The sequence below is a fragment of the Ornithorhynchus anatinus genome, chromosome 8, assembly GCF_004115215.2.
Source record: "Ornithorhynchus anatinus isolate Pmale09 chromosome 8, mOrnAna1.pri.v4, whole genome shotgun sequence".
NCBI lineage: Eukaryota > Metazoa > Chordata > Mammalia > Monotremata > Ornithorhynchidae > Ornithorhynchus > Ornithorhynchus anatinus.
In genome coordinates this window covers 41,270,815-41,296,531 of record NC_041735.1, presented here as the reverse complement: position 1 = coordinate 41,296,531, position 25,717 = coordinate 41,270,815, and the positions used below count along the sequence as shown (strand labels likewise).

The 25,717-nt window shown below is 40.7% G+C and overlaps 1 protein-coding gene across 5 annotated transcripts; it reads left to right on the top strand.

Annotated features, from left to right (window-relative positions):
• Positions 1-2,024: 2,024 nt before the first annotated feature.
• DAZL (deleted in azoospermia like) lies at positions 2,025-18,290 on the top strand. Of its 5 annotated transcripts, none has more exons than XM_007666191.2 (12): positions 2,053-2,237; positions 7,531-7,770; positions 8,138-8,229; positions 9,513-9,564; positions 10,154-10,217; positions 10,314-10,453; positions 11,298-11,369; positions 13,282-13,332; positions 14,272-14,385; positions 15,974-16,048; positions 16,941-16,983; positions 17,930-18,290. In XM_007666191.2, the coding sequence occupies exons 1-11, from the start codon at positions 2,235-2,237 to the stop codon at positions 16,947-16,949; spliced, it is 912 nt and encodes a 303-aa protein (XP_007664381.1). In that variant the 5' UTR covers positions 2,053-2,234; the 3' UTR covers positions 16,950-16,983; positions 17,930-18,290. The 5 variants fall into 5 exon arrangements, with proteins under 5 accessions (XP_007664377.1, XP_007664381.1, XP_007664380.1 ...); XM_007666190.3 differs by having other exon boundaries at positions 15,974-16,072; XM_007666187.2 differs by lacking the exon at positions 16,941-16,983 and having other exon boundaries at positions 2,025-2,237; positions 15,974-16,072.
• Positions 18,291-25,717: the final 7,427 nt, after the last annotated feature.

Genomic DNA, 25,717 nt, shown 5'->3' with positions numbered 1-25,717 from the left:
TGTATTTTCCAAGCGCTTAGTACCGTGTCATGCACAAAGTAATTGCTCAATAAATACGATTGAATCAATGAATGAATAAAGACTAAGCGCATACACAGGGTGTCAGCTCGTTGTGGACGGGGAATATGTCTGTTTTTCGTTGTTCGGTATTCTCCCAAGCGCTCAGTAATAATAATAATCGTGTATTTGTTAAGCGCTTACTGTGTGCCAAGCACTGTTCAAAGCGCTGGGGTAGATACAAGGCAATCAGGTTGTCCCGCGTGGGGCTCACAGTCTTAATCCCCATTTTCCAGACGAGGTAACTGAGGCACACAGAAGTGAAGTGACTTGTCCAAGGTCACACAGCAGACAAGTGGCAGAGTCGGGATTAGAACTCAAATCCTCTGACTCCCAATCCCGGGCTCTTTCCACTAAATCATGCTGCTTCTCAGAGCAAACAGGACCCAGTAAGCGCTCAATAAATAAAATTGACTGGTAATTCTGCTTTAATTTCATCTTTATGTGGATTAATTGGCGGGGGACATTTTAGTCAGGAGCGGCCCAAGTCTAGAAAAACTGCTTAGAGCCTCCATTACACCCACTCCCGATGTAAAAGAAAATAACCACGAAATAAAACACTCAAAATACACAAAATAATCGAATTACCGTCCTGAGGGCAGGGCCAGCATCCAGGTCTATACCAAGTGCCTGGTAAAAGCGTTGTATGGCCTAAGAAAGTCCAGTAACACTGGCTGGATGACCGCTTTCAGGTTAGCCTCTCCGTTGGTAACATGCCCCACTTCTCCTGACTTTGGCTTCTCTGACCCGGTTCCCTGAATCTGAAATATATTAGCTCACCACTGTCGGATAAAGAGCATCTAATTCACTCAAACAATGCACTGAAGGCCTGAGAGACTGCAATGAATAGATAAGATCCCTTACCCTCAGGTCATTGCCTATATTGCCCCCCTCCCCCCCCCGAGTTCAAACTTTACCTTTTTGCCCTGTAAATCGGAGCCTTCCCCCCACCCCCTAAAAAGTCTTTTGTTTTTATTAGGTGTGGAGGAACGCGTCGCAGCCCTGTAATTCCTGATTTAAAAAGAAATGATACCCAAAACCTCCTCCCTTTCCTTTCCGGGAGAAACTGCTGTACCATCCGAGCCCTTCAATTGCCTTTGCATGATTGCACCTCGCCCTTCTGCTAGTGGCAGAGTGGTTTTTAGACAGCATCCCTTTCTTCCTGCCATCCAGGTATCTACAACAGTAAAAGTCGGTTGGAAAAATTAAATTGCAAAAAAAGTTGAATGCATTGCATGATCAGGACCTAATTTAGAGATGCCCTTTCCTCTTCCCCTTTGCCTTTCCCTTAAACCTAGTCTTTTTAGGGACCGTCGCCCATTCTCTCAAACCCTAACTCTACCTCCGGGGGGTGCAATACGCTTGCCCCTTGTCAGCTGTGTGACTGGGGGCAAGTCACTTAACTTCTCTGTGCCTCAGTTACCTCATCTGTAAAATGGGGATGAAGACTGTGAGCCTCTCGTGGGACCTCATTCCCCTGTATCTACCCCAGCGCTTAGAACAGTGCTCTGCACGTATTAAGCGCTTAACAAATACCAACATTATTATCAGGATGATTTGGGATGCAAGAAGTGCATTCATTCACGCAATGGTATTTATTGACCAGTCATTCTGCAGAGCACTGTACTAAGCGCTTGGGAGAATACTCTAGAACAAGCAGAAGCCTTCCCTGCCCAAAGTTTACGTTCCAGAAGGGGAGACGGATATTCATAAAAATAAAGAAATTGCAGAAATGTTCAAAAGTGGTGTACCGGGGGCACCTATCAGGGAAATGCTTTTCTGATCATCCGGATAATCAGTGAATTCAGAGTTTTAGGGTTGATCGCCTGGGGTGGGGGTGGAGGGGGGGATTGCCTAGGTAGTTAAGAGTTTAAGGTTCTCGGTGAGGGGCAGAAGGCGGGAAACTGTCTTGGGGGCGTGGAAAGAGGGAGGCGGGGGGGAGAGAGAGCCCAGGGGGCAGGGCTGAGAAGGGGCGGCTGCCAAGCAGCCATTGGGGAAGTGTGAAGAAGGAGCGCCCCACTAGCTGCCTCGTATTTAAGGCTGAGGAGCGCTCGTCGTTTATCAGAAGGACCTGCCGTCCTTTGCCTTCGTACCTTTCGCGGGTGGGAGGTCAGTCCTGGGGAGTTTTAATTCCTGCAGGAAGCTGCTGCTCGTTGCCCCTGCCACCTTCGGACACCATGGTGAGTGGCCTCGGAGAGGCAAAGCCCTCGTGCCTCCCGGGATCCAGGAGAGGACTGGGCAGAGGCCAGAACCCGCCGTGGGCCCCGGAATTCTGGAGAGGAGAAGGGAAGGCAGGCAGAGGCCGTCGTGGCTCCGGGAAGGAGGGGAATGGAGGGAGGAGGAGGAGGAGGAGGAGGTGGCCGCCGTGGCTTCGGGACTGAAGGGAGGGCAGAGGCAATGGGCTCCGGGGCTGAAGCGAGAGCAGGGAGTGGGAGCCGGGGCCTCGGGATTGAGGGGAGGGCAGTGGCCGCCATGGCTTCGGGACTTGAAGAAGGGAGGGGATGGCGGAGGGCAGTGGCAGCCGGGCCCTTCCCCGTTAATGCCGGACCCAGGGCCATGTGGCGGAGTCCGGGGCAGAGAAAGGGGTGAAGGCGGGCGGGGAGATGGCCCAGGGGAGGCCGGAGATGGCGACTCGGGTAGCCGAAAGCAACGGTTCGTCCTCCATTTTGAACCGCAGCCCCGACGACGGTGTGGTTGCTAGGTGTTTCCCTCCATTTTGCTTGGTGGCAGCCCTCTCGGCTTCGCCCCGACGAAAGGGCCGCCATTTTGCCCAGCCTCGTCTCCGGGCCCCTTTCCCGCCCAGCACCCCCGACGAAGGGGTTTTTCCCTCGTCATCTGAAACGTGCCTCAGAACGGAGCCCTTTTTGCCCCTCCGAGCGGGGATTTCCTGCCCTCCTTAAGCGCCCCTCCGAACGGGACTTTTCCTGCCTACCCTGAACGTCTCCCGGAACGGCCTTTTCCCCCTCGCGCTGATCGCCTCTAGCAAGGGGACTTTTCCCACCCAACTCAACACCCCTCAGAGCGAAGCCCTTAACCATCTTCCCAACGGGATTTTCCGCCCACCCTAATGGACCCCCAAAACAGACCTTTTCCATTCATTCATTCAATAGTATTTATTTGAGCGCTTACTCTCTGCAGAGCACTGTACTAAGCGCTTGGAATGTACAAATCGGTAACAGATAGAGACAGTCCCTGCCCTTTGACGGGCTGGCCTACCTTCAAAGCATGGCTTTCCGTCCACTCTGACGGTTTGGGGTTTTTTTTTTCCGTCTACTTGACCGCTTCCCAACGGGTGTTTTCTCCTCACCCTGACAGGCCCTAGTGAGTCTCCAAACGGATCGACGCTCGGAACCGTTTTGGGAATTTTTTCACTCAACCTGACCCATCTTGTAGGCCCTCAGAACGGTTTTGACCGATTCTTAACAGGTTTTTTCTCTTCACCCTGACAGGCCTAGTGGCCCCTCCAAACGCAGCAGTGCTCAAAACCGTTTGGGGAATTTTTTTCCACTCACTCCGACCGATCTTAGTAGGCCCTCAGAACGGGTTTGACCGATTTCCAATGGGTGTTTTCTCCTCACCCTGACAGGCCCTAGTGAGCGTCCAAACGGATAATAATAATAATAATGTTGGTATTTGTTAAGCGCTTACTATGTGCCGAGCACTGTTCTAAGCGCCGGGGTAGACACAGGGGAATCAGGTTGTCCCACGTAGGGCTCACAGTCTTAATCCCCATTTTACAGATGAGGGAACTGAGGCACAGAGAAGTTAAGTGACTTGCCCACAGTCACACAGCTGACAAGTGGCAGAGCTGGGATTCGAACTCATGAGCCCTGACTCCAAAGCCCGTGCTCTTTCCACTGCGCCACGCTGCTTCTCAACGGATCGACGCTCAGAACTGGGAATTTTTTCACTCAACCTGACCGATCTTGTAGGCCCCCAGAACGGTTTCTCCTCACCCTGACAGGCCTAGTGGGCCCTCCAAACGCAGCAATGCTCAAAACCGTTTGGGGAATTTTTTTCCACTCACTCTGACCGATCTTAGTAGGCCCTCAGAACGGTTTTGACCGATTCCCAACGGGTTTTTTCTCCTCACCCTGACAGGCCATAGTGGGCCCTCCAAACGGAACGACGCTCAGAACCGTTATGGGATTTTTTTTCACTTGCCCTGACCGATCTTGGATTTCTCCGACGACCCTCAGACGGGGGGCTTTGCCTGCCGTCCTGATGTTTTCTTCAGGATGGAGGCAAGAGAAACTGTTGGGCGCTGACGGCTAAAGGGCGGGCGGGACCCGTCCCTTCTTCGCTGTCGACCCCTCAGCCCCCGTTTCGAAGCCAATTTTAGGCCCTGAACATATTATTTTAAATGTGTTTTTCTCACTTTCTGAAGTGAGCTACTTATTGGTCTTTGACCGTCGTTTCTAAAATTTAACGAACACCTTTCAGCCTCTTCAACAATAGCCTTTCCAAGATTTTATTGCTCCGCCGCGGGGGTCCCCCCCCCCTTTTTTTTTTTTAAAGATGCCGCTTATTGAAAAATCCTCTCAGGTTTTTAGGAGTTTTTTCTACGTTTTTGATGTCCCGGATTTGACTTTCTGAAATAAAGTCTATTTCCTATCCTACTTTAATGCGTTTTTGATGCCCCGGACTTGACTTTCTGAAGCAAATAACATTTCTATTCCCTATTCTGGGGACGTTGCAGGGTGCTATTGGTAGCAGCCCGGATAGTTTAATTAAAATTAAGGTGAACGAATTATATAAATGTGCTAATTAATTTCTTACATTCTATCTATTGATTTTTTAAAGCGGTTTTAATCTTTACCTTTTAAGGTAAAGTAACTATCGGATGAGTTTACTGAGGCACTTCTCTGTGCCTCAGTGACCTAATCTGTAAAATGGGGATTAAAACTGTGAGCCCCAAGTGGAACAACCTGATTACCCTGTATCTACCCCAGCGCTTAGAACAGTGCTGTGCACATAGTAAGTGCTTAACGAATACCAACATTATTATAACCAAGAAGGGAAACCTAGAAATTCACTTGTGAACACAACACTAATGGGATTATTAAAAGATGAGAGTTTACAGCACCGGGGCATTTTAAAGACGAATACTTTCACACAACAGCAAACAAAAAGCAGATGAATTGATTAACGAGTGTTGTGTATCAGAAATGAGCCATTTTCTGCCGCCTCTAGTGTGTAAAACATATTTGGCAAGGTCTCATTTACCTGTTGATTACAGCAAAAGGTCCAGGTGCAATCCGATATTGTGAAACTTAACAGGAAGCAAAATTTAAATTCAGAATAAAATAATTCAAAGACATTCGAATTAGAGGAGATTTGTTAACTTCTGTTTGCCTCTTAATGCCCCTTAAATACTTTTGGTGAGAACCTCAATTTGTCTCCTTATACCCCAGAATTAGGGAACAGTCAAAACAGGATGGCAGTGGCCCTTCTAGTAATTAAGTTAAAATTTGGAATCCAAGTGACTTTTCTTTGTAGTATATAGGGGATAGCTTTCAGTTTTTAAAAGTCTATTACAAAATCGGGGGGAAACAGACTAATCGACTAAGGCAATGACATACAGCTTCCGTAAGGCAAGCATTCGACAAGGTGATAATGCTTTACAAATGGCACGAAGGGCTAATTAATACTTAAACAGCCCAAGTACCTCTTGTATACATAACAATGTTAAAGTGAGCTAGACTAATTTAGGGCAACAACTCCAGTTTTTCCTGAAGGGTTTTTTCTTGGAGTGAGGATACCCGGGAGAAATAGGAAACGGATCACAGGTGCTTAGTTACCCCATAAAACTCCGGTTTTCTACTTGGGGAAGAGAAATTTACACAGCTCCTTTTTCTGTCTTACCTCTCCCTCCAAAATAAAAATTTCTTATTGACAATTAATGAAGTGTTCTGGTTAGACATTTTAAAATACATGTAGGTTTTCTAGAGATTCCACAAATGAATGATGAAATTTGGCACTAAGTTGACCATGGGTGAATTTGGGTGGAATTGTTGATGGTCATTTTAAATTTAAAATAAATGTTAAATAAAATAAATGGGGAGTTGTAGTTTAGCCTACATTTTTAATAAATGGTGTGAAGAGGTAGATATCATTATGGGTCAACTTTTGAAAAGCCATAACCTAAAGAGATTCCTATTTAAAAGATGACAAATTTTGTAATTACAATTGTAGAATGCCTCAGCCCCACATCTGGAAGTCATGTTCGTTTTTGCACTTCTAGCAGTTGACTGCCATTGATTTCTAATAATCATTATCATTTCTATTTTTCATAATTTTAATGTAGTTCTTAAACACTGATATTGCAGTAATCTGAGCACACGTAAAATGAGTTTCCAGTTAATTTTTTTGTTACGAAAATAAAAGTAGAAATCGGCTAAGTATTCTATTCTCGTGCAATCTAGAAAATTCCAGCAATCCAGGTAATTGCTAAATATCTTTTTCTGGTTCTTGCTAAGATTTGAGCTCCACCTGCTGGCCACTAGTAAGATATATTTGTGCCTTTGCCTCCTGTTACTACAAACCTCTGGTTTAATTTAATTAGTGTTGATGGGCAATCAGGATTATCAATACCCTAAAATTGATTTTTTTTTCTGAGGAGAGGCTCTGAATTATCCGGATTAACTTTCAGTATTTGTCAAATGAAATTGAGTATTTGCTGCCAAGCCTCGTCTCATTTTGTATTGTTTAAGGATATATATATATAGAACTATATATATATATAGTTCTAAAATTAAAATTACATATATCCTTAAACAATCTAATGAAACATTAGACTTGGAGCTTTAGATGTAGAAAATAGATATGCTCTCGTTATCTGAATCCCACTAACAGTTGTGTTTTGTAAAGACACAACAAAAAATTGTTTTCAGTTTTTATCACATTTTCTGTACGGAGAAACAAACAAGTTCAGATTTTGAGAGGCCAAGCAATTTTGATAGATTTTAAATTTAGCATTAGTTAATTTAGTCAAGCCGAATGCTTATTAATAAATAATAATCCTCACAGAGGTGCTTTCATTAGGTCATTCATTCAGTCATATTTATTGAGAGCTTACTGTGTGCAAAGCACTGTACTAAGTACTTAGGAGAGTACAGTGTAACAATAAACAGAAGCATTCCCCGCCCACAATGGGTGAACAAAAAGTACCTGCCCATTACTGAATGATTATTAACAAGCCTGAAAGAAATAGTTTATCCCACAGAATGATTTAGATGCATTCTGGATCTTAGAGGTCATTATCTTTTCTAATTTCAGTAAGTTATATTTTTAACTGCTTACAAAGTGTAATGTAAAGAATGCTATATTTCAGCCATGATTTTCCAAAAAAAATCTCTTTTCTGTGCCAAATGGAAATTGGTTTATTATTCTGAATAAAAGTGCTTTTTCATTTCAGTTTTACTTTTTTCTTCTTTCCCTGATTATACAATATGTGCTTTATTCAAATTACAGTCTTCTGCAAATTCTGATGCCCAAGCCACCTCCACCTCAAGAGGAGTGGCAAACACCCAGACGGGCACCCAGTCGACCACCCAGCAAGGCACCCAGCCTACCACCCAGTCGGGCACCCAGCTGACCACCCAGTCGAGCACTGAGCCAAGCCCCCAGCCCTCAACAAGCGGCCAGGGATATGTTTTGCCAGAAGGCAAAATCATGCCGAATACAATTTTTGTTGGAGGAATAGATGTTAGGGTATTGTATTCCTTTTACATTTATTTTGAAGTAATGGTAGCTTTTATTTCTTTTTGGACTTGAGGGTTTGACTGCTTGTCTTCATTTGCTTTTCTACATAGCTAATAAAACCTTAAAATAGGTGGAGAAAAAGATGAGAAGAATTTAATTTAATTTTAAGGGAGAGTTGAGTTTCCCTGACTACAGTTCTTCTACGTTATAGCACTACAATTGTGAGTTGATGTTTTTGGCATCAGGCAGACTTTAGGGGATTGTATTAATAGGAATTCTCAGGATGTACCTATTACTGCAAATCAGTAGTTTCTTTGAAGAGAGGAGAATTTGAGGTACAGAACTTAACTTTTTAAGATAGTTTTCTTTTCCTTAGATGGATGAAACAGAATTACGAGGTTTCTTTACCAGATATGGTTCTGTGAAAGAAGTGAAGATAATTACTGATCGGACTGGTGTGTCCAAGGGGTAAGCAAAATAAGGAGTCGATGTCATATGTGACTAGATAATCATCTGGATATTAATGGAAATAATCAGCTTCGTCTTTGCAAAAATCCTGCTGGGAGGAAGGGAAATATACCTATGTCAGAACATGGAACTGATATGATACTGAAGTAGGAGCACATTTTTAACTGAATCCCACTACATAGCAGAACTATTTATTTATATACTTTATTTGTTTGAAAATGATAGGCATGCTTTTAGGCAATCCTTTAGCAAAACAACTGCTCAAAAATTAAACTCAGACATATCCTTTGCAATTTCCATTACTTAGCAGTAGACACCTTCCCCTTTCCTTTTCCTCCATCCTCTTCTCTGGCTCCCAGAGGTGCAGTTAAGTTGGAGTTTGAGAGCCTTACTAGCCAGAAGGTCCTTTTAATTTCCAAAGTATTATCCGTGACACTTCCAGCTCATCTTAATCCAAGACTTTTTTATTCTAAAATGATTATCTTAGACTATAATTATTCCAAAAAAACTCCAGATAAACTGGTACAGTTCATTTTAAAACCTTTAGATAGATTTTGAAAATGCTTCCCTAAATGTGAAGTTGATCTTTATATAATTCCATAAACTTGTGAACATTCCGCTTTTAAATCTCTGGGGCTATGTTTTTGTCGGCTAAACTGAAAGCAGAATTTTATTACTTGAGAAGTGTATCAGAGAACAAATGGCAGATTTGCAAATAAACACATCCCCGGTTGTAGAACAATTCAGTATTCTTTACAGCAAAATCTTTGAATTGAGGTGCATTTTTTGTAAACAGCATTCCTTTCACATTTACATTTAAGTATATATCATTGTCTTTGAATTTGAGATTGCAGCTAACAGTGAACCAGTGACTCTGATTTTTCCTTTTCTTCCCCTATTAAAGTAAAATTATTCTCAATCCTAGAAAGCTTAGCCAAATTAAGCACTTGACTATAGGAGATACTTTTTCTGGGAAACCAGGTCATTCATGAGCCTGACATAGATCTTAGCAATGACATTGGCATTGTTTTTTTCTTTTTTTAATAATTATTTAGCAAAGTAGTTAAGTGGTTATTCAGAGAATTGTCCTCAAAGATTATGTAAATGAAGATTTGCTGGGTATATGGTGTTTGGAATCAGTCATGAATGAAGGCAAGTCTCATTCATTGTTAACATCATTGTTTTCTTCTTAAAATTAAAAAATTGCTGTTGAACTTCCAGAATGTATGTTGTAGTTAGAGTCGCCTGAGAATCTATTAATTTAATTTTAATCTGTTTTTTAGCTATGGATTTGTTTCATTTTATAATGATGTGGATGTGCAGAAAATAATAGAAGTAAGTAATCTTTTTCAAAATTGTTCTTTAGTGACCGTTGGTGGAATTTTGTGTTTTCTATTTGTTTACAGTTGTGTGGAGAACATGGAGAGTCCTCCCCTGTTCCAACTGGAAATCTAAATCTTTTCTTTTCTACTAACAGCTATGCAAAAATGACCAGTTTTGTCATGTTGCCCCTAGAATAATGGAAGTTCAAATCCATGAACATATTTTTAACCAGGCTTCTTATCTAGCTGCAAAGAAGGGAGCCAGTACGTCTGGGCAGTAGCCAGGAGAAAAGAGGCAGAGGATGAGAACGGTTCTCCTGGGGAATGGTAGGTCTGCATGGAGAGGGAGAGTGAAAGGGAACTACAGAAATAATACTGCTCAGAAGAAGCACATTTTGTTTTTTGCCTCACCTATCTCTCCTCTTTCTGGCTGATGGTTGCACGGTTTGTCACAGGGCAAGGGGATTTCCTCCATTCCATTCCATTTATTTCCTGTCATAACTTCAACTAGTAGCAAAATTTAGAAGATTCCAAGTGCTGTATTTTTTGAAGGAAGACAATTTTTAACCCTATCTACTTACTTTCCTTATTTACTTTTTCAGTCGCAGGTAAATTTCCATGGTAAGAAACTGAAACTGGGCCCCGCAATCAGGAAACAAAGTTTGTGTGAGTAAAAGAAGAGCTTTTGTTTTTAAAAACAAGTGCTTTTTTAACAAGTATTTCTAAAGCCTGGAAATTTTATCATAACTTTCTTATAAATAGGTAACTATCATGTGCAGCCACGCCCGATGGCTTTTAATCCACCTCCTGCCCCACAGTTCCATAATGTCTGGGGTAACCCCAATACAGAAACTTTTATTCAACCTCCAGCTATGATGAATCCTGTAACTCAGTATGTTCAGGTAAGAGCTTTCAAGAATCTGTAGCAATTCAAGTCTTTGGAAACCATTTTTAGAAGTGAAACACAAAGGAGTGTGAAAATGTCCAGGAGCTTTAAATGCAGCAAAACTCAGTTAATTGTTCAGGAGACCGTACAGTGAGGTCTTATAGTTTCCTGTGAAATGCACGTTCTTCTGTATTGTATGTTCTCACTATTCTTTTCAGTAGAACAGTCTTAAGATTGTTCTTCTGACAATATATGTCTGTGTCGATAGAATATGGCGTGATACTGGAGGAAACCTGCATGTTCTGGGTCGTCAAAATATGTGTAGTATAGTGCACACTTTCCTTAACTTGGGTTTTGCCAAGAGCATACATAATACAAGCACCCGCCACCTTAGTGTTTTCAGTGAGAGTTCATCCTAACTGCCGAAAAGAGATGGAGATGGATATAAAAAGCAATAAAGCTGCTCACCGAAGTTTTTCACTTCTGTCTCCAAGTAGCCCTTTTATTTTCCCCCTGGTTAGTTTGGCAATAAGACTTTAAGAAACATTTTTCCTGGAATCCTTTAAATCTTATCAGTCAGTTCTATTTATTGAGTGCTTACTGTGTGCAGAACACTGTACTAAACAATTGGGGGAGACTACAATATGACAGAGCTAGTAGACCCATTCCCTTCCCACAAGGAGTTTATATGTTGTGAATCTACGTTTGATACATAGGAGAAACGGAAACAGGTCATCTGAACCTGCTCAGATTTTGTTGTCAAAGAACACTATTATTAGTTTCTTTCCTGTTGTCCTTCTTAATTTTTTTATTTTTATTTTTCGTGGGGACAAACTCCTTTCTCTAAACTTTTTTTGCAGGCATACCCTTCTTATCCTAGTTCTCAAGTTCAGTTCATTACTGGATACCAGATGCCATTATACAATTATCAGGTAATTTTTAAAATAGCCAAAGGGCTGCAAATACTCAGCTTTGTCGCACACTTGTTTTCATTATGTGTTTTAGCTAGAAAGCTGTTAGGGAATTAAGGGATGTCCATCCAACAACATAAGCTTGTTTGGAAACAGTGCCCCTTGGTGTCAAAAGGAACAGTTTATGTTTGTGCAGCGCTGACAAGGTGAGCATTTAGTGTGTTTCCCCTTAGTGAGGGGTTTTTGCAAAAGCATGAAACCCATCTTATAGGAGACCTGGATATAAATCTGTAAATGTGGTTTTAAATGGTACTGTGTTTTGTTTTAGATTCAGGTATATGAATGAGTTAGAAACAAAATGAAGAATACAGTAATTGGTGGCAGGCAAAGAATGATCTCGTGACATTGTATTTAACTAAAACCTGAATATTAAATAATAATAATGTTGGTATTTGTTAAGTGTTTACTATATGTAGAGCACTGTACTAAGCGCTGGGGTAGATACAAGGTAATCAGGTTGTCCCACGTGAGGCTCACAGTCTTAATCCCCATTTTCCAGATGAGGGAACTGAGGCACCGAGAAGTTAAGTGATTTGCCCAGAGTCACACAGCTGACAAGTGGCAGAGGCGGCATTTGAACCCATGACCTATGACTCCCAAGCCCAGGCTCTTTCCACTGAGCCACGCTGCTTCTCTGATAGCAAACCTCAAAGCCGTATCACAGCCCAGTGCTTAGAGAGATCATGTTCATATCTGCCTGGTCCTTTGTGTGAAGCTAGGGGACCATCAATGAGTACTTAACTGTTCCAAGCAGCCCATGGAAACCACCACACCAGTGCAAATTCACATGCATGCCAAACTGGTTTGAAGGTGATGCCTGTGCCTATTTTTAGTTCTTTCAGGCCTAGAAAAAAACCCATGAGCCAGGACTGCTCTTGGGCAAGATGAATTTGGGGTCAGAGTAGACCTAGGGATATTTTATTAGTCTAGGCCAGCCAACCATTTTAGTTTCTGCTTCAACAGAAAGGATAGGTGATGTACTCTTAGGTTAGCATAACTCAGTTTTGACTGAAAGCCTTTCCCCAACCTCAGTAAGTTTGGAGTCTGAATCCATCTTTGAGAAGTACAGGAATCACACTGGCCTTTTTGGCATTTCCCTGGACAGAAAACTGCCTGTGGAGCCCAGAATGGCGCTCCAGTTCAAATTGCTCAGATGGTCCTGGGAAATCCTAACCCCCTACTGAGATTTTACCAGTCCTTGGCACTTATGTCTATAATAGTTGATATATGATAGTCGAGATACATATTGTGAACTTCTGCCAGTCCCTTTAATCCAATAGTTGGACAATCCCCCAGAATGAACTTTGCAGTGCACTGGCTGCAGTGGAGTCTAATTTAAGGGATCTTCATCTTCAAGACCAGTTATAAGATGAACTCAGTCCTCTTTAGATTAATTTAAATGGGACTTTAGCCTCCCACAGTCTTGTTCCTCTGCTTCCTTTCCCTTCCCACGTGGCAGGTTTTTGGATGAAAAGGCTTTGTTGGTATGGCCAGGGTGACAAACCTCCCAGAAGCTGGAGGCAACCTAATTAATGTTTGGTAAGGCCCTTAAAATGTGGGCCTGGACCCATTTCTGGTTTAGCCTGAGCTCACCGAAAGATGGTTTTTTGTTATTTAATATTTATTTTTCATTTTCAATTACCATTTTCCCAGGTCTTTAAAAGTGGATATATTATGTTAATTTTTAGAAATGCAATATAATTTGCCCACATATTCTATCTTATTAAAGGAGAATATTTATATGACCAATGCATTTGCTATGTGTGTTTTTTTGTTTGGTTTTTTTTGTTTGGTTTTTTGTTTTTTTCTGTTTGGTGGGTTGTTGTTTTTTTGGGGGGTGGGGGGCTTGTTTTGTATGTTTTCTGTCTTTGAGGTACAGCCACAATGGCCTGCTGGTGAGCAAAGGAATTTTGTGGTTCCTCCGGTAAGAATAAATATAATCTTCTCATTCTACATTGACTGATGTTTTAATATGAGATTAAATGTTTGCCTTACTGGATAAATGATAATCAAAATTAAAGATGCTCTGTAGTGCCCCACAGTTTTAATATCTGAGTTTAGTGTGGGTGAATTTTAAATGAGCCCTTTCAGAAAATATTTAATGTAAACTTTATTTTTTTAAATGCTGAACATCAAGAGTACCCCTAACTTTATAAATCCACAGCCAAAACAGTGCAAACGTTTGAGCAGTAACAGTGCAAGTGAACAGGGATGAAAATAGGATTGTGCTGTATCTTACAAGAAAATTCTCCAAAAAAAGGTCTGATGTTTAACTGTCTTCCTAGCTTAGGGGATATTTGCGTTAAAGATTACTAGACTTTCTGGCTAACTATTTTCACATTTCTAAGATACAGACCTGGGACAACAGCCTAGTCAGTGCTGGGATAGGGTGCAAGAAGGGAACTTCCAAATGGTAATATCAAACTGTAAATCCGTTTCTGGGAGAATAAATGCCTAAATTCAGACATTCAGTAATATAATCAGACTGATACGGTTATAGTGCATTGGGTCATTTGGAGGTATTTATTGAATGCTTTCTGTGTAGAGCACTGTAGTTAAGGCGTGAGAGACTACAATTCACCTGATAGACATTATTAGTATCCTTGGAGCAATTTTTAATTTAAAGTGGTCCCATCATATATATTCATTGCTTCCTTCCTCCACCTTGTCCCCACCCCCACCCCTTCATTTTTTCTGGTCTTTACCTCTGCTAATTGGATTTACATAAAATTCTCTGGAGGAATTTAAGATGCCCTAAATTTAATCGGTCATAAGAGTTCATATTTAGAACTGTAATTTCAGAAACATAGAAAAGTATGCATTCATATTTTAATCCCCATTTTTTTTTAAACATACCATATAGGCTTACTCAGCTGTTAACTACCAGTACAATGAAGTAGATCCAGGAGTTGAAGTTCCGCAAGCAGAAAGCTCAGTTCAGGAATCTCCCCAGGCCTCAGCAAATGGCCCACAAAAGGCAAGAGTCCTTTTCCTTTTCGCTTGCCTCTACAAATGTTTCTTACTGTATTTATTATTCAAACCCTGACACCCTTAGCTGTCTCCATGTACTATTTTGATTCTGATTGTGGTACTCAGTAACAATTTAATCTATCACAGAGATCCTTCTGTAAATTCAGGTCCTGGTTAGAAGAGAAAATATTATATAGCTTTGCCTGTAGGCCAGGGGTCGTTTTCTCCAAAGTGTTTGTATTTGCTAATCATGTGAGACTCACGTGGGTAATGCATAATTTCATTATGTGTATCTGAAGATAAAATGGCTTGTACTTACCTGGACTTTGCCCTCCTAAAAAATGAACTCCACTAAATGAAACCTGTCAAGCATTTATTGTCATCCCCTGTGCTGACTCTTGTGTAATGCTGATTCTTAATAGCCTTATTTGTCTGTGTAGATTTGCAACTTGGAATCACTACTGTATCATTTTTAGAACTCCTTTTTCTAGGTTTTATGTTCAAAGGGGTATGGTCCCATATTCAAAAACATTAAAGGGTGCTAGACATGTATGACCTATTTCTTGCATGCCATTATAATTGCAGAGTTATTGACTCCATATTGAAAAACAGTGACAGTGTTTAGCCTAAAAACACCCCTGTGAGCTTGGTGATCATCTTTGTTAAGTGGAGACACTAATGGCCCAGATGTTATCTGACTTGCAGTAGCCAGCATATATCAATAGAAAGAATGAAATTACATTCAAACCATACTGGGTCCCTGATTCTATTACTGATCACTAGTTTTCAATCTACCTTTCATTTAGTAACCATTACAGAAGCACCAAAGTGCTTTAATACAGAATATACTAAGCTATTTAGAGGACTGCAGGGAGGAGGAACATACTGACAAATAGGTGGCATCAGGATATCTGGTCTATAGGAGGAGGGCCTGCAATTGTTTGTGTCCATTTCCTTACTCATTAATTTACCCTTCTTGGTTTAATATGGCTTTTCTTAAAACAATTTGTGCAGGACTATATATGTACAATTCAAGTCGTGTTGTTCTAATTCATTGCTGTTTCTGTAATTCTCTCAGGGCAGAATCCCAATTTTATAATCTCAAACTGAACGTTTTTAACACATTTAAGTTGGCCTTTGTTATCTTAAGAGGAAAAAGTTATAATAATAATAATAGTAATAATTATGGTATTTGTTAAGTATTTACTGTGTGCCTTGTACCTCACTAAGCTCTGGGGTGGATAGAAGCAAATAAGGTTGGACACAGTCCCTTTCCCACATAGGGCTCACAGTCTTATTCCCCATATTATAGATGAGGTAACTGAAGCACAGAGAAGTGAAGTTTGTGAAAAGGTAGCAGTAAAGAAACCAACCCCTCACCTAAAAAATTAGCTTTAATCAGTGTTTTGCAGTTAGACTTATAAAAGCCCCTAAATTTAACAGAAACGTCTTACAGAGTTGAGATTTTTGCTAGGAATCTTGAATGTCTATCGAGAGACTTGATTACAACAATTTTCATTTAAACTTTAAAACCAGAAATATTAAAATCAATGTAGCCTTTTTAATGTACACTACTGAAAGGTCATGTTTTTCAGAAATCGGTGGACCGCAGCATACAGACGGTTGTATCCTGTTTACTTAATCCGGACAACAGAATGAGAAACTCTCAGGTATCTCAAGATGATTACTTCAAGGTATGGAGTGCATAATCAGAAGGAAAGCAAGTTTCTCAATCTTGAAACAATCCTTCCCTTTTTTATGTATGGGCAACTTGATTAAGCTGTTGGCACTCAATCATAAAGCAGGAAATCACAGCAAATGAGTTATGCCCCGCCATTTTCTTGATGATTTAAAAAATCTAGTTATAATGTAGTTTGTCTTTAGGGAGGAACCCTCTAATACTCAATTATAATTGAAAGTTTTCTTGGAAGAAGTAGGTTGACTGAGCAGAACAGTGGGAAAGACTTTGTTTCAGGATATAGAAGGCATAATGGAGGAGAAAAATGCATGGATCCTTAAATAGGTCTAACCTAAGCAGGTCTTTAGAAACAAGGGAAGAAGAACTGATTTGAAAGAATCAAAAGTAATTTGGTAGACAACAAGAAAATGAATAATAGCCTGGAAGATCAGAAGTTTGAGCAAGGGGAAACTGCTTTCATCTCCCCCAGTTTCTAGGCCCTGCTCACACTCTTCTCCCTTACTTGAACTCCCTCCCCTTTAAAGTCCAATACACAAGCCCTACTCATCTTTAAAGCCCTTCTGAAAAGGCTGTTTTAATGCCTTTACTAGGAAAGTAGTCAACTAGCAAGTAAAATAGAATTGACCTGTTTCTTGGAAACACCACCTTATTCAAACAGTGGTGAGGCATTAATACAAGTACTGTATTCATTTTCTCAAAACAAAATTCGGGACTATTGATCTCATTTTTTTTAAAGTGGTATTTCTTAAGCACTTACTATTTGCCAGGCACCGAACTAAACTCTGGGTTAGATACAAGCTAATCAGGTTGGACACAGTCTATGTCCCACATGGAGCTCACAGTCTTTAATCCCCATTTTGCAGATGACGTAACTGAGGCACAGAGAAGTGAAGTGACTTGCCCAAGGTACACAGCAGAAAATTGGCGGACAAACTTGCATACTCTAACATAGTCTCATCTTTTTTTCGGCCGAAATCTCTTGCCAGCAGAGGAGGAGAGCTAATGAAGTCAGTCTCTTAAATACTCTAATTTAAGGAGATCAGGGTGCTGCTCCCAATCCATGGACATGGGTTCTATAGGGTAATCCAGGGCTATCTGGAAAGCACAAGCCCAGAGAAGCTTTCTCCTTTTTTTCCCCCTCAGCAGTCTCTCTCCCCATCAGGTTTATGTTTGATAGAAGAGAGCATCACCCCGGCCCTGGGAGGAAGCCATACTTAAATTTCCCATTCAAAATGTGAATAGGTGTGGCCCCTCCAATTAATTGTTGCTGAGTTCTCTGGGTGGACGATAGAATCACTTTATAGGTCCTCTCCTGAAGTGTCATCTCATAATATTACTTCAGTAATGTGTGAAAGCGATCACCTCCCTTTTTGATGCATTAGGGAAATTTAGGTGGTGAACCCTCACTATCGATTTCATCTAAGTGGTCCACGCGTACCTTTTTTTGCAAAATGATTTAAAAGGAAAATATCCACCAATTAGCAATGGGATTATCGTTGTCATTGCTAATCTCATCAAAAGGTGAATTTAAAGTTGTTGAGCGTATAATAAAATGGTGTCCCATTTCAGTGCCCTATTCTAAGAATCACTTTCTCCTTTAATAAATTATCCGTGAGTTGAACCTAGTCACTTCCAAATGTAAAAAGTTATATAATTTTATATTCCAAAATTTTGGAATATTTTCAGAAACATCAGAATCTTTTTATGGACAACACATAGTGTTTTCATGATGTTTTGTTTGTTTCTACAGTATTTAAGTTTTGCTTGCTAAATCTTTAAGATTGTGCCCTTTTTTTTTTTAGTTGCATCTAAGATATGTTTTTTGGAAGTAAATGGAATTATTTTCTTCCAGGACAAAAGAGCTCACCACTTTAAAAGAAGTAAAGGAGTGCTTAAACCCGTTTAATGCATCCAGACCCCAAAGTTCCTGTTTTCTGGCCTTATGGAAAGATAATGTGTCAGATACTCCAGGATTTAAAATACTTTCTGTGAAGTGAAAAACTATGTTAATTCTCTTAAAAAGTGTTTTTATTTTACATTGAAACTATTCTTTGACTATTCAGTTCTAGAATGGTTCAGTGTTGAATACGTAACTGAAGAAAGTACAAGGAAATAAGTGATCAAATGAAACTTCAGATTTCTCATGTAAATGTTCTTTCAAACTATATTGTAATGTTTTGAGTGTTACTTTATAAACATAATTTGAAAAGGCAGAACGCAGCAGTTTTTTGAATGTTTGCAAGTATACTCTCCATACCTACATACCTGCTGAGAAGTACAATTATTCTTAACTCAGTGCTTAATGTTAATAACTTACATCTATAAACTTGAGAAGCAAACTTTTCGAAAGTCCATTTTTAATCAGTGAAATGACATGTAGTTGAAACTTCCCATTCTAAACAAGAATTTGAATAGGAGATTCTTAAACACCTTTATAGTGCTTTATTAGCTGTTTAAATGTTCTTACACATCACTTTGGAATATTTGCAGCAATATCTTATTTGATTGGGAATAGTAATTAGAGCAATATGTTTTCTGGATATCATTTTTAAAAATTCCAAATAGGCTAAAACTCTTCTAAAAGAGGCAGAAGCTTTCAGGTTTCTTATTTTATTACTGCTAAAGGTTATTCAATGGCCATACATTAAAACTTAATAAGATATTGTCAGGAAAAATGCCGAAGTATTTTTATGAGGCATAAATGGTCAATCGGAAAGGTACCTTTCCAAACCTTAGTTATGTGTCCTAGAAGATATATTTTTACTAAGTACATTTTTGTTGCTTATTTGCACTTTTAATTTTGAAAGGTATCTTGGACCCTAATATAACTATTCCTGCAACATTGTCTCTTAAAGAGAAATATTAAACTCTATTTAAATAATCAAAGGTGCAAACATTTTGGAAGTAGTTTTGGCCTCAGATGTGTGACTCCACAGTGTGAGTTTTTCCTGAGCTGTCTGCTAATTCTGCTTTCCTCCCCTTTTGTATTCCTAGTGAAACAGCAGAAAGTAGACTGAAGTGACTTGACAGGAAAGATCCCCCTTAAGTAGGCTGAGGAAACATTTAAAACAAAAGAAGCAAATACTGTACACAATTGCTCCCTCCCTTGGGTGGTCAGTTTAGAGGGAATGTTATTACAGACCATAGAAACAGATCTCTGGGTTTTGTCCATCCTTGCTCACGTATTCATTTTTTGCACAGGGTGGTACCCTGGTGGGAAAGAGACAGGGTCAACAAAACTGCATGAGCCATTATCACTATAATCAAATCCCACATACCAGGCATTGCTGGACCAAACTGTTACCTCTTAAACAGAATTAAAAGACTGAGGCAGGAAGAGAAATCATGGGAAGTTAATTGTAGCATACAAATGACATGATTTTGAACTCTGCACTTAATTGGAATATCTCACCTGCACACAGCAATTAGAAAGGCTGAGTCTGGTTCACAATACAGCCCAGTTAACTTTAAGGGTGAGAAATGAGGCCAATATGGTTATTGAAATTGCATGTATAATCCAAACTTCATTTTTGGCTATCCTCCACCAACTCATTAATGACAAAAACTGACTTATTTGCTTTTCACCATTCTTCTGTTCCACCTACTAGAAATGCAAGTAGTACAAAAAAGCCAAATGTAGAAAGTCCACCAGATTTAGTCTAAAACATTAGTTCACAGAAATGGGATTAAAAGATCCATTCTTAATATAGGCAAGGCTAATGAGTTAGGGGGTATGTTATATCTTATCAACAGGCAAAATTGCAGGTTGGTTTCATGGTTCATGTTTCTAAAATTCCTCATGGCTGTGGGGACCCAGGATTACAGCAAGATGGCCAGACAACCCTGTCTCCAGAAATTGGGACCATCTTGGGGGAGTGTCTAGTGGCAGTCTGAATAACCTCCCTTTCCCTAAACCGTGCAACTCTGGCACATAGTAGGGTCCTCTCCCTATTTCCCCTCTTCCTCCCAGCCCGTTCGCCTAAATAGATGATTTGACTTTAAATAATCTCTTCTAGGCATGCCACACCCCCACCTACCAAGCCTGGCACCTTGATCCCTAGTTTGTTCCTTGCCTTCAGTTCACAGCACCGCCCTTAGGAACAATGAAAGCGACTAGGGGAGATGCTTCCAGGAGCCGAGACACTGAAGGTGAAATTCTGTGGGCTTCCAGAAGGACCAAGGAAGTAGGTACTTAAGGCTTCACCCCTGCTCACTGCTCAAGCCAGAAATGCTTCTTATTGTAAATCTTGGTCTGGAAACTTTGGAATTGGCAAAATCCCAATTCCTACTTCCCAATTCTCTGAAGCACGCATATGGACTTAAAGCATAACAATTTAAACCAGTAACATAAAACAACCCTTTTATTTTCTGCTATTGGTGGCGTTTCGAGGCAAACCCTCCAAAGTAGCTCTTTGATGAAGGTCCCCCTTCAAACCCTCTAAAAAATCCATGTGGTGATCTTTAAAGGTAACTGTTCCCTTTGTAAAGGGCCATATTGTTTAATTGTTCTGCCTGCTTTCATTGCTGCAGGATGGAATGCAATTCAGTGCTGCAGTAGCATTCAGCATTGTGTCACTTTATCATGAGTAGCAGGGAGCGATCAGGAAGAAAAAAAAATTAATGTTTTCATTGGCCATATCTTAGATAGAGGACCAGCTGCAGAATAATACCATTCCTGAAAAGCTTCTTTTGGATATGTATTACACATTTGCATATTTTGATAACCACACAGCCCTGTCCATACCAGAGTTATGTGCAATATGTCTCTCGGTATCTGCCATCCCCAGCCATTCCTCACCATCCATAGGCGATTGAGTTCCCCATCTGTAGAGTTTATTTTGAGGTGGAAGACAATAAACATAAGAAGTTAAAACTACAAACATGTGTCTTCGAATGCTCGTGCAAATACTGAATATGCAGAGCAAAGAAATAATAGGTAATTCTACAGTGCATTCAGAATTTAAAACATCTGTCCAATGTGGTTGTAGCTGTGGGCCAATCCCACAGAGAGTCTCCTGGAACAAAACAAATAGCTATCCCACTATATAATCAAGCTCTATGGAAATTTATCTTACATTTTAACTGGTTGGATTGGAAAGCTCCCAGGACTGGCCCAGGAGGGACTAGGTCCACCCTTGCTACTCAGGAGGGCTGGGTCTCCTATTCCTCAAAATAAACACCCACCTTGCTAGCACCCTGGGGAGCTGAGATTCAAATATTGGAAGTATTTTGGGGAGCTCTTTTTTTTTAATGGCATTTGTTAAACTCTTACTCTCTGCCTGGCACTGTACTAAACTCGGGTAGATGCAAGCTAACCAGGTTGGACACAGTCCATGTTCCAGGTGGACAGTCTTAATCCCCAATTTACAGATGAGGTAAGTGAGGCACAAAGAAGTTCAAGTGATTTGCCCAAGGTCACAGAGCAGATGTGGCGGAGCTGGGATTAGAACCCAGGTCCTCTGTTTCCTCTGACTCTCAGACCTGTGCTCTTTCCACTAGGCTACACTGCTTCTCCTTAAAGTCTAACAACACGATGGAATAGTTGGGGCAGCAGAAGTATGCCAATTCCTGTTCCACCACACTTGCTTGAAGCCTGTGTTTCCAGCATGGATTAGACTAGGCACAGCATTTTTATTTATTTTAATGTCTATCCCCCTCTAGACCATAAGCTTGTTGGTACTCAGGGACTGTGTCTGCTTATTGATATATTGTACTCTTCCAAGTGCTTAGTACACTGCTCTGCAAACAGTAATAGATATGATTGAATGAATGGATATTCAGGAGTCTCAAAAGCCCGACCCAATAGATAGTGCCACCAGAAAATCTTATTTTGGTTTTCTTAGCAATTAATGCAAGTGATTATTCAATATGCAGTTACTTATAATGGAGGGATCAAGGGAACCAAGATGATGGCAATCAGCTCAGCTACAATAGACTAGTTGGTCATTTAGTATGGGTGACTAGAGAAGGATTCCCCAAGGTGACCTTTTATGGGGACCTTAGCCCTGCAGCCCACCCCAGAAGTGGCAGAGGTATCTACCCCAGCGCCAGTACAGTGCCTAGTATATAGAAAGCGCTTAGCAAATACCATAAAAAAACTAAACACTGGCCAAGCTCTATTCTGATGAGAAAAGAAGTGTTCTTGAGTCATTCATTTTTATTTTTCTCCTTATTCTTGTTTTACACTTTTCTTTTGTGCATCCCTCATCTCTTCCCCCACAAACTATCTTTCCTACATCATTTAACTTGTGTTCATTTATTTTAACCAATCAACCAATGGTATTTTTTGAGCACTTATGTGCAAAGCTTGTCGATGAGGCTACAGGAAATTGTAGTAGTAAAATGGTATATAAAGGAATTAGACATTCAATGTCTAGTGAGTACACTCCAGGTGTCTGGGTCCTCTGGAATCCAAGGCTGATTTAAGTATTTTGTCTTATCCCCCACCTTCCATATTTTTTTTAATATGGGTAGACATCAAAAAGCAGGTTATACTAATGAAAAGCTTAAACAATGACACTGTAGAACTATCAGAAGCCTAGTAAAAATGAAGACACATAGTTGATGGCTGAAAACAATTTGTCCATAAATCAAACAAAACTCCCGTGCAAAGGTTTGCATTAAAATATGACAAACTATGTATTGGCTGCCAAATAGATATTATAAGAAGAAAAAAAGAACTAAGAGACTGTAAACCTGCCTGAAAGAAGAGAACTTAAAGTTGAATATCCATTTGCCCTGAGAGTTCTTTTGGTGTTTGCTTCCATGGACATTGGAAAACAGCTTGCAGACTCTGTGTAAGCCCAGTGTTTGTTGTTTTTCTTTTTAGTGGGGATGTAGGAAGTAATTATTTCCAGTAGGGTTGTATGGACTGCAGACCTCCTTCTGAGAAGTTGTTAGAGGAAAAAATGATAAGAGGATCTATGCCCGACACATGCTCATGGGATCTCAACACTACACCTAATGCCAGTTTGTCCCATAGCGCTGTGACCTTGCAGATGATTTGCCTTAGTAGCCATTGCGGCTACCCATATCAGCCAGCCAACACACAAGCATGTAGAGCGACACTCTGGGACCCGGAGGAAAGAAAATGAATGGAATAGTTGACCAGATTCCCCGAACTAAAAACTGGAACAGACAACCTTTGCCCTTAGTTTCGATGGAGAGTCTTTGGATTTGGGCCACATTTTACTCTTCGAAGCAGTTATTTCACCAAGATTTTTAAGTCTCTTCAGGAAATACTGAAGAAAGGTCAGAGGTCAGCACCCAAGCACAAGCTGCTTGACCCAGGAGCATAGGCAAATGGTTTAATTCTATAAAAAAAAGTTGTTTCATAAAGCATGTGGGGAGTTTGCTTTTCAGTAAAAGTTCAGTATATCATCAGTGGTACTTATTGAGCCCTTACTGTGTGCAGAGCAGGATACTAAGTGCTAGAAGGGTACTGTACTACAGAGTTGGTATGCACATTCCCTTCCCACGATGAACTTACAGTGTAGAGGGGAAGACAGACATGAATTAATTGCAACAATGGGTTTGACACTGGCAAGGTCATGCCAAGATACTGCCCCTGCCTGCCTCAGCGTTAAAGCCACCTAACTAATGGTCTCGTTTCTGGGCATGAAAACAGGGCAAGTAAATGCCACGTTGCCTGAAGAAGCCAATAGATAACGTTTCAGGTGAGTCACTTATCTCAGGGTTTGATGAGCTAATCTTGTGGCCAAGTAGTGGCCGAGTAGCCATCGTGCGGTTGGAAGGTACAGGCTGGATCTGGGAATGATGCTTCGGTATAATCCCATGTGGGCAATGATTCACAATCATTTACATTTCACAATGATTTTTTCCAGTGCCACAAGAGCAACATGACCTCATGGAAAGAAGACAGGCCTGGGAGCCAGAGGACCTAGGTTCTAATCCCGGCTCTGTCACGTGTCTGCTGGGCATCCTTGGGCAAGCCACTTCTCATCTCAGTTACCTCATCTCTAAAATGGAGCTTAAGATTGTGAGCCCTATGTGTGACAGGGACTGTGCTGCCCAACTTGATTTTCATGTATCTACCCCGGTGCTTTATACACAGTAAGGGCTTAACAAATACCATGAAGGAGCAGATTTTTTTTCTAGGTTAGAACTGCTCTATGTTTTTTTTGAATTTAATGTCTTTCCATTCTCATTCTCTTTTCATGTTTCATTTGATTCATCCAGACCTAATTCTGATTATCCTCTGCCACATTACTACCTCTATTGTTGTTTCCCATCAATTTCACATGCAATGAATTAATTTCAGATGGTTGTCATATTTTAATGGTTTGGTTCCAGTTCAGTTGGTCCATTTACAGAAGTTTTTCCCAAATGTTCACATTTCTTATTCTTAATTTTATTTCATCTGTGATCTTATTCATGATTCCAAATTTGCAACTTTGATTTCTTATTTAGCAAAATTTCATTCTTTGCCAGATATATTAAAAGTCATTTAACTTTTTCCTTGGCAAACAATAATTCTGAAATCTCTGGACTATCATATTCTGGTCATTCGCTTCATGCTTGGCCAAATTAAAGCTGGGAAACAGCTTCTTCCTTTCCTTTGTAAACACTGCAACCTCAGGATCTTCTTTTAGATTCAGTGAGCTTGCTCTCTGGAACAATTCATGTTCTTATATAAATCAATTTCAGTCATGAGCAATGTTCCCTGTCAGCTTTAAATGAGTTGCTTAGTGCTTTCAGCTGTCCTACGTTTATTTGAACATCCTTATTCCCTCACCAACTCCAGGTCTGTACGCAATTCCCTTCACTTACTTCAAGATGGCATCATGCTGTTTAGCTGCCCTGAGAGGCAGTCCAGTTACTGCACATTTAATTAAACAACAGATGACAAGGGGTAGTAGAAAGGGGCTTAGCTTGAACTGCAGTTTCAGTTCATTTTCTCAAAAGATTTCAACTTGCTGAAACAAGGTTGCAGGACACTGAACCACCCGAGCAACACAGAACCAGGTACAAGTCACAAAGCAGTTACATCAGATACCTGTGGCAGTCCTTTTGAGTCTTCCCAAACCTCAAGTGAGGGATCCCTGCATCCCTCCTCCAAAATCATTGCCCTCCCCTTCTAGGCTCCCGGGAGCATGAATGCTGTGCCGAGCTGCAGACCTCAGTGTCAGGAACTAAGGTGAAGAGAGATGGGGGTTAAAATAAATATACTGGACCTAAAGATGTTCGGTGCTGAATTGATACAGGATTGGGCAGGGTACAGGCCAGCTGAGAAGCAGAATGTCCACTTAATCACACCTGGCTTTCTCCACCAGCGCTGTAGAGAGAGGCCTCTGCTTGGAGAAAAAAGGAGAGGGGAAGAAGGGGGGAGGAAGAGGAGCAACAGCAGAAAGAAGAATAGAAGGAGCAAAAGGAGGAGAAAGAGGAGGAAAAGGAAGAGAAAGAGGGAGAAGAGGAGGAGGAAGTTCACACTGCTTTGCCTAGAACCTCAGGAGAGGCTTTGTTTCTCATTTTGATCTAAAATAATGGCATTTGTCAGATGCTTTAACTTTGACAGACACTGAAATAGATGAAAGGTACCCAAATCAGTCCCCTCTCAGGGTCGGTCCTGGAGAGTTTCCAGTATTCTATCAGTCTCCACTATGGGAGGGAGAGTCAAGCA